The sequence below is a fragment of the Mobula birostris genome, chromosome 12, assembly GCF_030028105.1.
Source record: "Mobula birostris isolate sMobBir1 chromosome 12, sMobBir1.hap1, whole genome shotgun sequence".
Classification (NCBI taxonomy): domain Eukaryota; kingdom Metazoa; phylum Chordata; class Chondrichthyes; order Myliobatiformes; family Myliobatidae; genus Mobula; species Mobula birostris.
The window spans coordinates 101,460,539-101,473,183 of record NC_092381.1 but is presented as its reverse complement, the minus strand read 5'-3'; the positions used below and the strand labels follow the sequence as shown (position 1 = coordinate 101,473,183).

The window sequence follows — 12,645 nt, the reverse complement described above, 5'->3', positions numbered from 1 at the left end:
TAGCTTTGTGGATGGTATGAAAAGAGGTGGAATGGCAGTTTTGAGGAAATGGGGTACAGAAGGATTCAGACAGATTAAGAGAATTAAGAGAGCTAGAAGAGGCAGATGGATACAGTGTCAGGAAGTGTATGGTCATACCCTTTTGTAGAAGAAATGGAAGGGTAGACTATTTTCTAAATAGAGAGAAAATTCAAAAATTTGAGGTGCAAAGGGGCTTGAAAATCCTTGTGCAGGATTCCCTAAAGGTGAATTTGCAGGTTGAGTCTTGATGAGAGAAGTAATTGCGATGTGGGCATTCATTTCAAGAGGACTAGAATATAAAAGCAAAGATGTAATGTTGAGGCTTTATAAAGCACTGGCGAGGCCTCACTTGGAGTATTGTGAGCAGTTTTGAGCACCTTATCTAAGCAAGGATGTGCTGACATTGAAGAGGGTTCAAAGGAGGTTCGCGAAAATGATTCCAGGATTGAAAGGCTTATCATATGAATAGCATTTGATGGCTCTGGGCCTGTACTTGCTAGAATTCAGAATAATGAGTGGTGACCTCATTGAAAACTATTGAATGTTGAAAGGCCTCGATAAAATGGATGTGGAGAGGATGTTTTATATGGTGGGGAAGTCTAGGACCAGAGGACACAGCCTCAGAATAGAGGGGCATCCTTTTAGTTCGGAGATGAGGAGGAATTTCTTTAGCCACAGGGTGATGAATTCATTGCCACAGGCAGCTGTGGAGCCCAAGTAATTGGATATATTTAAGACAGAGGCTGATAGATTCTTAATTAGTCAGGATGAAGTGCTATGGGAGAGGCCTGAGATTGGGGCAGAGGGAATAAATTGGATCAGCCATGATGAAATAGCAGAGCAGACTTGATGGGCCAAATGACCTAATTCTGTTCCTATATCTTGTGGTCTTATTCAAGTATTTTGTGTATCTGGAAGTGGTATAACACAATGGGTTGTATGTCTGGAAGAAACGCTGCTAGCCAGGAGTGTCTCTTTGAAGAGAGTACCTAAAAACGTGTCTCCCCAGAGACTCATGGTCTTAAATCGGCCTGTGGATAGGTATTCAAAGCAAGTACAATATTCGTAATTGTAAGTGTGTGTGGAGCAAGAGCTAAAATATTGTTAGAAGGGTCTTCATAGGAAGTGTTCTATTATGGATTACCTATCCATGCAGGAACTGTTGTGGTCAGTGTATGATCAGCTCTGGGAAGAATGGTGTAATACCTAGTATAGATACAAGATGTTCTTTGCAGATGATGCTATACTAAGAAGCTGCACCCATTATGCATTGCTGTGTATTCCTCTGGGCATCAACCTGTCCATTTGTGTCCCGTTTGAAGTCATAGATCATAGATCAACCTGGTCCATACTGACCAAGATACTATTTAAGCTGGTCCCATTTCCAGTGTTTGATCCATGAATGAATCTTTCCTATCCATGTGCCTGTCTAAGTGCCTTTCAACTGTCTGTCTCAACCACTTCCTCTTGCGGCTCATTACACATACACTCCATGCCCTTACGAAAAAAATAAAGTTGCCCCTCATGTTCCTAATAAATCTCTTGCCAATTAAACTTACACCCTCTAGTTCTTGATTGTCCAACCCTGGGAAAAAGACTGAGTGCATTCACCTGACCTATGTCCCTCAGGATCTTATATCTTTCTCCCTATAACTCTGTTCCTCAGGTCTTGGCAAGATCTTATAAATCTTTAGTGCACTCTTTCCTATTTGATAACATATTTTGTATACGAGGATAACCAAAATTGAGCATAATACTCCATGCACTCTCACAAGTACAACCACACCATGACCTCCCAGCTTTTAATACTTATACAATACTGTTATGATACATGGGTCTTGACTGAAGAAAAGGTGGCTGGAGTCAGTTGGCACTTTTACCCAAGGGTGTTTGTTCAGTGAGTCAAGAAGTCAAACTTATAAAAATCAACGAAAATAGCAAAAAGAAAATTGTCAATATATACAAAAAGATATCTACCAGAAAACACAATAAATAGCTCCATACTATTTTCAGTGTGAACTCCTGGCAGCTCAGTCTCTCTTTTTCTCTCCCTTTCTCTCTAGCTCCTACTGAGCGTGATCCGCCCTGTTTTTTTTTTAGGCACTTTGACATACCATCTTTAATTACCCACAAAGTTAACAAAGACTATACATGAATCAAAATATGCTGTGCCCCACAATGTAGTTACAACCACATTACAAAATAAACAACAGTATCTACATTAAATACAGTATACAAACAATATATATACACATTTACACATCCCTATTACTAAAGAAATGGAATATTCTGCTGTGTATGGTGGGAAAGGCACCATAAAGCCGATCCGAGTGTATCAGCTCGGTTATGAGAATGTACCGGGGAAGATAGTGAAGTGTGCAAACTCAGCGCAATGACAGCAGAATGACAAGGCAATGTTTGTGTGTGTGTGTGTGTGTGTGTGTATAAATGCCCATGTGTAAAGAATGTATGTACTGAGTGCTGTCTGACACAAATACTTGCAGCAAATTTGAGAATAAATTTGTATTTCAAAGAAAATCTTCTCAGGCTTCCAGCTGGGCACAAGTATCAATTTTAGCCGACATTTTTGATGTCAAACTCTGCAATCTTCATCAGGGATGATGCTTGGGCCAGTCCAGTCAGGTGATATATATACCTCCATCGTCCACCCCTCCTGATTGGTTAGTCCTCATCCTATCAGGTGGCTACAAGGTGAAGGAAAACAATTGGGCCCTTTAAAGGGCCAAGGGAAATGCCAGGAAACTTAACAACGAGGAGGAACCCGTCGCTACTGCCTGTCTTCCCTATATTTCCAGGATTAATACACAAACCCATAAGAAAGCTCAAATCACAACTTATGCGGGTCAAAAGTGACCTGGGACTCAGGACAGCTGGATTCCTGTGAATGCGCAGCAGCATATATCAGCCAGACAGGACGCACGATGAAAACCTGCATCAAGGAGCACAGGAGGTGCATCTGTTTTGGATACTGGGAGAAATCAGCAGCAGCAGAAGATTACATTTGCAATGGCCAGAGGATTGACTTTGATGGCACAAAACTATTGTGTCACGCGAATAGCTTTTGGGACCGTCTGGTGAAGGAAGACATTGAAATAAAACTTGAGGAGAAGAATTTTAACAAAGACGAAGGTCTCACTATAAGTAAGAGCTGGAATTTGATTGTAAACAAGGTGGGAGAGCAGAAACCTGATAGGATGAGGACTAACCAATCAGGAGGGGCGGACGATCGGGGTATAAATACCACTGGACTAGAAATGCCCAATCATCATCCTTGGTGAAGATGGCAGAGTTTGTCATTGAAACATTGGTTAAAATCGATACCTGTACCTCGTTGGAAGCCCAGGAAGAGTTTATTCATCATATACACTGGGAAAGCACCAGATACTTTTTTAAAAAAGTTATATTTGTTTTTAGAATATCTGTCAATTATCATCAGCAAGAATCTAGAATTGTGTGGAAAGCAGTGAGGAGGTGGTCAGAATCAGAATCAGGTTTACTATCACTGATGTTTGTCGTGAACTTCATTGTTTTGTGGCAGCAGTACATAATAACAAAAGCTATAAAGTACAATAGTATTCAAGATGTGTGTGTGTGTATGTGTATATATATATAAAAATAGTAATGCAAAAAGAGAGGGGAATGAAATACTGATGGGTTCAATGTCCATTCAGAAATCTGATGTGGAGGGGATGAAGCTGTTCCTGAAGCGTTGAGTGTGTGTCATCAGGCTTCTGTACCACCTCCTTGATGGTAGCAATGAGAAAAGGGCATGCGCTGTGTGATTGGAGTCCTGAATGGATGCCGCCTCTTTGAGTCGTCACCTTTTGAGGGTGTCTTTGACGCTGAGGAGACAAGTGCCCATAATGGACAGACTGAGTTAACAACTTTCTGCAGCTTTTTCTGATCCTGTGCAGTGGCCCTTCCATACCAGACAGTGATGCATCCAGTTAGAATGCCAGTGAACAGGAAATATTGATACCCTGGTGCCAGTGGGTACAACATGAACATTGTTGAAGTCTTCTGGAATCACTGCTGTAGCAAGAAGTAATTAGAGACTTGTATTCAAAACTTCCAAAGCTTCCTCTCTTGTGTTTTATATAAACAGTCTAAGGCATATTGCATCTGAGCCAGTAACTTTTCCTTTTTCAAAGACACTATATCTATGGAAAACTCTCCAGGTTCATTGGATTTTAGGAAGAGGGCTTCCTGATTCAGTATACGTACAGTATTCCAGCATATCCGGTTCCTTTCCATAGTTCAATTACAAGTTCAATTTTATTGTTGTCTAACTGTACACATGTATGCCATCAAAGGAAACAATATTCCTCTGGACCAAGGTGCACAACACAGTACACGTAAGAGTAAAACACTACTGCCGCTTTGTACGTGATGAAGCCTGGGTAGTGGCAGGGAAATCAATAGTCTCACATCCTGGGAAAAGAAGCTGTTTCCCATCATAACAGTCTTTGTCCTAATGCTACAGTAGGGTTCAAAGAGATAGTTGGATGTTTGGGAAGGATTATTGACAATGCTAAGAAGCCTGTGTATGCAGCACACTTAATAAATACCTCTGATGAATGAAAGAGAGACCCCAGTGATTCTCTCAGTAGTCCTTGCAATCCTTTATAGGGCCTTGCAGTCAGATTCCTTGCAATTCCCATACCAGACAGGGATGCAGCTGGTCAGGATACTCTCAATGGTACTCCTGCAAAAATTGGTTAGAATGGAAGTAGATACAGAGGAGGTGTCGAGAAGGAAGAATGTGGAAACTATAGAAAGGGTGCAGAGGAGATTTACAAGGATATTGCCTGGACTGGGGAGCATGCCTTATGAGAATAGGTTGAGTGACTTGGCCTTTTCTCCTTGGAGCGATGGAGGATGAGAAGTGACCTGATAGAGATGTACAAGATGATGAGAGGCATCGATCGTGTGGATAGTCAGAGGCTTTTTCCCAGGGCTGAAATGGCTTGTTCTCTCCCTCTCCTTGCTGCTTCTGGACGACGTTTTGCATAATGTCTTGACCATAATGTCCCTCTTCTCTTTTCACGCAGTGTAATTAGGCTGACCATATTTTTTTACCTTAATGCTGGATAGAAGATATAAAGCAGTAACACCAAAGCCTCCAGGATGGCTGATTTCTCTTGATGATGTGGTTGGCGCTCTCCTAAATGGACATGATATAGTCACTGCTGTCCTTTGACTGCAGCAAAGGGTTTGATGGGTGTTTCGAAGTACTTCATTACAATAAGATTTAATTATCTCTTATTGATGGGTCGCAGTTTGATCTGTCCCAGTCCTGCACATGCTGATGGTGATTAGCAGAATGTGACCGCTCGAAATAGAGCTGCCCTACCCTTCTGCTGCAGTTGGTGTCACTGCTGTGCGCATCATGAGGTGCTGCTGAGGCTGGCCGTGCGCATGCGTTGTGGTGTCGCGTCGCAGTTTCCACGAAAGCTGGAATCACGTGTGGAAAGTGGGGCCTGTTGACGAGTGAGCAATTTTATACGAATATAACCCAATTTAACTGTGACCTTTGCATGCATTCTGTAAGTTAGCACATTTTAAGTCCATTTAGTCAAAAAAAGTGTTGCATTAATGCACCGATTGGGCTACTTTGAGGGCACTGTTACATACCTCATGGATACCTGTGACTGTCTTATGACCATGATGTAATTGAGTATCTTATGAGCATGAGGTAATGGTCATGTGATGATGGGGTGATGTAATTTTCCCACCAGTGTGAGGTCACGTGATGACATGTTCACCACGGTGATAAAAGGGAGACCCCTGTGGTGACGCAGTTAGTTCTTGCAGTTGAGTTTTAAGTTTAGTTTGTTATTTAATCTGTCAGATACTCTTTTATGCTGCGTATTCATCTTATGATGCAGTTTCGTTTTAAAGTGGAGTTCTACTTTCTGTTGTAAGTAGTATTGGAGAGTGAAGACCTTACCAAAGTACAGGACTTCACCGAGTTGAGTAAGCTGATATCGCTTGGTGGTTTTGGAGAGGATCGGCCTGTATTGAATCTTCGTTCAAGAAATAGTGACCTGCATTTTGAGAGATCTTGTGCTAAAGCAGGAAGGATTGCGCAGTGTCTATTTTCCAGAGGAAAAGGTCAGTTCCTTTAAACTGTTTTATTTCCATCGTTGTGAATCCTGTGGACAAGGCAGGTTCTGGCTGGGATCAGCAGTAACATCATGTCTTCGAGGAATTCTTTACTTCAGGAAAGTCTCTCCTAATTGACTGTATAAATCTCTTGGACTTTCGAATTTACCATTCTAAGAACTGTGTTCGAATTTACCACTTTAAGAACTGTTTTCGCATTTACCCTTTTAAGAACTGTTCCAGAGTTGCCGTATAGCAGTTAACTTCTGGTTAAGTTAGTCGTTTAAATACATTTCGCTATTTTTGAGAAGAGTTTAATAAATGTTTGTCTGTTTTTTTATAAAACCTGACTCAATTCTATATTCATTGTTGCCAGTCACATGACAGCACAAACAGACAAACAGAATGAGAATTTTAGTAATGTTTAGATAATTACTAGTCCACTTTCCACACTTCACACTTCACACTTCTATTTCCACGTGTACTGCTTCTGATACTTTTCCTTGGGTGGCTGTAGCAGGCAACGGCACGACATGCTGTGCAGCTTTTTCTTTATCCAGCCACTCGCTGGTGAAGTAGACTTGCAGTACTTGGTGTTCTTAATATCCATTAGTGTCTTGCGATCATAAGAAAAACGTAAAGAACAAACAATTGCACCATTAGTTGGAGCCAGAGTGTTTGCTGTGACGGGGTGTGCCACTGTCTTGTTCATTTACTGTTAGCTCCTTGAGATTAAGACGCATGTTCACGGAAAACCGCTGAATGGTGAACCTTTCACCGAAGAAGTTTAGAAAGCGTTCACCAGCAACTTTGATGTGTGTTGCTTGAATTTCCAACATCTGCAGAATTCCTGTTGAAAGGTGAACCTGACTCCTAAGAGAGTTTACATGGGACACAGAGCATGGTATAGGAACAAGCCCATTGTGCACAATGTCTTCACTGAGCATGATGACAGATTAGTCCTTTTCTACCTATATATTTCCCTCATCCCTGCATTTTCATCTATCTGTGTTCCAATTTGTTAAATGTCACCATTGCGTCTGTGTCCACTATTCCCCCTGTGTTTTTCAGATACCTACCACTCTGTTTAAGAAGAGAACTTACCATACACTTGTCACTTAAACTTCACCCCCCCCCCCCCCCCCACAACCCACCTTAAATGCATGACGACTACTTCTTAACATTTCTGCCCTGGGAAAAAGATTCAGACTGTCTACCTTATCTATGACTATCATCGTCTTATAAACTTCTATCAGGTCTCCCACACAACAACAACTGTTCCAGAGAAAGCAACCAGTTTGTCTAACCTTTCCTTTTTGCTCATTCCCTCTAATCCATGCAGCATCTGTCGCAATCCACAACATACCTTCTTATCATTACTACTACCAGGGAGAAGGTACAGGAGCCTGAAGGGACACATTCAATGTTTTAGGAACAGCATCTTCTCATCCACCATCAGATTTCTGTACGGTCTATGAACGTTACCTTGTTTATTCATCTTTACACTATTTATTTATATATGTATTTATTTATTACAACTTTTACGTCTTGCATTGAGGTGGTGGTTGGCATCCATCTGTCTTGAAGGGCAATGGGTGATGATGATCATCATCACAAGCCTGGGCGGAAGGTATGGAGATCCTGAGATGCCCAGTCCCCAAGATCTCCCTCTCGACCTCACCAATGTAGTCCAAAGGAAAGCTTATGAAGCAATATGTCTGGCACCAGGCAAAAGCTGCTAGAAGGATGTTCAATAATGTCCAGCTGCCTTAGGAGCTCCGCTCTGGATTTTCTGTCTGGGTTTACTCCTGTAGCCTTCATCTCTCCTGAAGCTGCCTACAACGCAGTGGGGCTATTTACCCGTAGCTGGGAACCTGGTTCACAAGCACCAGAGCGTGTCCACACACCAGTGGACCTGTGTGCTATGTGTGTAGGAGCCAGACCTCCTCCCCATCCTCTGTAGTTCAGCCTGAGTCCGAAAGGAGTTCGGTTTCCGTGTGTCGCCAGTGAGGAGGCACTACATGAGGCTTGCTGTTGGAGAGGCTTTGTACGCACAGGGAGAGACTTACACATTCAACTCTCCTTTTCGCAAGACTGCTAGCCAGCAGTGGAAGCTGAAAGTGAAAGTGACAAGCACTACTCACTACACCACCACATCAACCATTTTGACGCTGCATTGCATTGTATTACTGCCGCAAAACAACAAATTTCATGACATATGTTGGTGATGATAACCCTGATTTGGATTCTGCCCTTTCCAAAGCCTTCGTATCTTTCTGGTAGTGAGTCAACCAGACCCGCACACAGTACTCGCATATGTGGCCTAACCAAAGTTTTATATAGCTGAAAATTTATTCCTTACTCTTGTACTCAATGCCTCAGCCAATGCACCTTCTTTACCATTCTATCTCCTTTTGTGGCCACTTGCAGGGTGCTATCGCATCAGTGTTACTAAGGGTCCTGCCATTTACTGTATGCTTTTCTCATACCTTTGACACCCAGAGTGAAACCCCTCACACAATAACTCAGTGTCATGCTGTAGAATGATGCGTGATTATCATAAGTGCATGGGCTTCCAGAGAGACTGCTGTACTTTCTCGGTTATACTCAGTGCCTTAAGAACATGGAGATGGAATACAAGTTTCGCCTATGTTTAGTGGCAGATACTGCCTTGGTGGAGGAGGGGGCCTGATGCAAAATCAGCTCATTGGATGTAGGATTAATGACCTCAATGCAGGGATTTCCATTGTCATATCCAGAGATATGAGTCATCCTTGATGTGAACCAGCCAGAGCACCCAAACCTTCCTTGGAACTGAATGCAAGGAGCCCACACAAACTGCTCTGCAAAAATTAATGTTTTTAGTACTTCTGTGTGAAACCTGCAAATTTCTGGTTTAGCACCTCCAACATTGAATCATGGTAATTATCAATTAGCCCCGAACAGAATTATCAAACATTTGCTGCTTATTAGCACATTTATCTGTTTACATTCTTCCCATAAAGCTGTTGATGAACTCATTGAAAGTGGAGAGAGATCAACAGTGAGAGGTTACATGACCTGAAAGTCCTGATATGTTGATTGTAGACCATCGGTAAAGAGGTGACGTGAAGCAAAAGAGAAATCCCCTGGCACGCAATAGTGGTGATGATTTTGTCAGTGCCAGAGTTTGGGAAATGTGCCTGATGATCTCTGAGTGTTTGTTTGGAATGGAATGACTAGTTTTCCTTGACACTTAAACTCCATTTGAATACATGATTCTGGCTACAATCATTGCCAACTGTGTTGTGCTGGCTTTGGAACAGCACCTGCCGAATGGAGACAAGACCCCCATGGCTCGAAGTTTGGTGAGTACAAAGCTATCTGTTGGGGACTTGGGATTGCTAGAGGTAAGGGTTGAGCAGAAGGTGGAGGGTGCAGCAGCTTCAGACTTTCTGTTGGTAATGTGTGAAGTGTTAACTAGCAGGGTTATGTGGGTACAGATCTGGAGATTTGAGGCGAGGAGCTGAGAGATGGATTTGGAAGTGAGGATTCAAGGTTAAGGAGCTTGCAGGACAGGATTGGAGATATGAGAAGCCGTGGGAAGGGAAAGAGCTGGGTATATGGATACATTTCTCAGTAAGGAAGGTTGAGGAAAAGGTGGTGACAGAGACGGTGTTAGAATCTGCGTTGTTGTGGTGGTCATTTGATGAGCTACCTTTGCATACCAATGTTTGGTCAAAGTTATTCTCCAATATAATTATTTCAAACACATTCTGTTATAATCTTTCAATTGTCTTTTATGTTCCCTCCGTCAGGAACAAACTGAGCCATATTTTATTGGGATCTTTTGCTTTGAAGCTGGGATTAAAATTGTAGCACTGGGATTTGTATTCCACAAAGGATCGTATCTTCGGAATGGCTGGAATGTAATGGATTTCATTGTCGTCCTGAGTGGGTAAGTAATTTCAGTCTTCTCGTCTTAAAATGCACTACACAGGAAGTGGCCTAACATGACCATTGGGGTTCATATAAACCTTTCAATTCGCCTTCACAACACCCTACCGGGATGCCATTCTATTTCTGTTCTCACCCCTTAAATATCCATTGGCTTTGACTACCACATATCAATTGGACAACTGAAATACCTCCTTTTGTCCCACTGTATCAAATTGATACATAACCTCAGTGTTCTTTATTAAGAAGTGATTCAGGGGTCTAGTACCTTGTGATACTGTCCAGTCAGATGAGGGCTGGTTTCCTGAAGAGCTTTGCCCATTGCCCACAAGTCACTCAGAATTATCAGGGGTTACCAGGCAGTGCTGAACTGGTAAGATATGGAAAATTGCTTAGGTTTATCCTTCACCAAGAGCAGGACCATTCCAGTCCCTGATTCCCATACTCTTCTCTCCATTACCTAATAGCTTACTGGTAGTGCTACAGTCATCTGCATGGACTTCAGTAAATCCTTTGACGAGGTCCTATGTAGGAAACAGCTCCAAAAGGTTAAAGCCCATGTGACTCATGACAAGTTGGAAAATTTGATCCAAAATTCACTTGTTAGGATAATGTTTGGGGGGGGCGTGGTGTTAATTCTGTGACACGTGAGTGTTCAACTGTGATATCTGAGACCATTGTTGTATATTTCAACAATATGGATATGAATATAGGAGGTGTGATTAGAAAGTCCATCACCAGAGATTGTGAGGAGTCATTGAATCGTTCATTGTGGGAGTGAGATTTGAAAAAGTGAGTGGGGCCATTCAGGGAATGACAGCACCCCTACATCCCCAGAAGTCTGATTGGAGATTTGGCATGTTATCAAAAACCTTGGCAAACTTCCATAGATGTGTGGTGGAATGTGTGCTGACTGGCTGCATTACAGCCTGGTATGGAAACACCAATGCCTTTGAGTGAAAAATCCTATAAAAAAAAGGTAGTGGATTCAGCCCAGTATGTCATGGGTAAAAGCCTCACAACCACTGAGTACATCTACATGAAACGTTGCCGTTGAAAAGCAGCATCCATCATCAGAGACCCTCACCACCCAGGCCATGTTCTTTTCTCGCTGCTGCCGTTAGATAGAAAGTACAGGTGACTCAGGACTCACATCACCAGGTTCTAGGACAGTTATTATCTCTCAGCCATCAGGCTCTTGAACAAAAAGGAATAGCTGCACTCATTTGAGGACTCTTGTTATTTCATGCTCATTATTTATTGCTATTTATTTATTATCTGCATTTGAACGGTTTGTTTACAGTCCCTGATGTTTACAATTTGCAGATCCTGTTTACAGTTATCGTTCTGTAGGTTTGCTAAGTTTGTTAGGTTTGTCCCTGACGGCTACACCTGCAAGAAGTGCAGCTAGTTGCAGCTTTTTACAGAGCACGATGAGCTGTTGATTGACAGGCGATACAGCAAGGTAGTTACACCAAGGTTGCAGGGCACGGGTAACTGTTGACCGTTAGGAGGGGGAAAAGCAATGGGCGGTCAGTGCTGGCTACCCTGTGGCTGATTCCCTCAATAACAAATATATCACTTTGGATACTGTTGGAGGCAATGAGCTGGCAGAGGAAAGCTATAGCAGTCAGGTCTCTGGCACTGAGTCTGGCTCCGTGACTCGGGGGGGGGGGGGCGCGGGAGAAGAGACATGCTGTAGTGGCAGGGAATACGTTGATTAGGAGAACAGACAGGATGTTCTGTCAATGAGAACAGGATTTGTGGATGGCATGTTGCCTCCCAGTGCCAGTGTCTGAGACATCTCAGACTGAGTCCATAGAGTTCTTAAGTGGGGGGTGGTCAGTGTCTGTGTTGTACCAATAACAAAGGTAGAAAGGGTGATGAGATCCTGCAAAGTAATTTCAGGGAGTTAGGTGCTAAGTTAAAGGTTTGTGACCTCACTGCAACATGCTAGTGAGGCCAGAATTGGAAGATCACACAGTTGAACACATGGCTAAGGAGATAGTGCAGGAGGGAGGGCATCAGATTTTTAGATCATTGGGCTGCCTTACAGGGAAGATGGGATGGTTTACAACTGAACTAATATCCTTGCAGAAAGGGTTGCTAGTGCTGCTTTGAAGGGTTTAAACTGGAACTGAAGGGGGATGGGAATCACAGTGACAGGGCAGATAGTTGTGGGAACGATGTTATTAAGCCTACATACAGAGACAGGAACTGAAAGGTTGAGCATGGTGGCAATAATGTTCTGAATTGCATCGACTTTAATGCAAGGAGTATTGTGGGTAGGGCTGATGAGCTTACATCATGGATAAGCGTATGGAATTATGGTAATGTTGGCATCAGTGAAATTTGATTGCAAGAGGGGCAGAACTGGCAGCTCAATATTCAGGAGGGATTAAAGGAGTCAGAGAAAATGTCATGGTAGTGCTCAGACAGGACAGACTAGAGAGCTCATCTACTCAGGCTATCTGGATGGAACTAAGGAATAAGAAAGGGATAGAGTTGGGGTTCCTAGGCTTCGTGGCCCTGGGAATGGGCTGATTCTGTGCCAGTGCTTCG

General features: G+C 42.8%; 1 protein-coding gene across 1 annotated transcript in view; it reads left to right on the top strand.

The window, feature by feature from the left end:
- LOC140206151 (probable voltage-dependent R-type calcium channel subunit alpha-1E) overlaps positions 1–12,645 on the top strand; it is a 632,362-nt gene that overhangs the window by 152,540 nt on the left and 467,177 nt on the right. The window contains exons 3-4 of the mRNA XM_072274389.1: positions 9,389–9,494; positions 9,945–10,084. Coding sequence (XP_072130490.1) covers positions 9,389–9,494; positions 9,945–10,084 — 246 coding nt within the window. The remainder of the gene's footprint in view (positions 1–9,388; positions 9,495–9,944; positions 10,085–12,645) is intronic.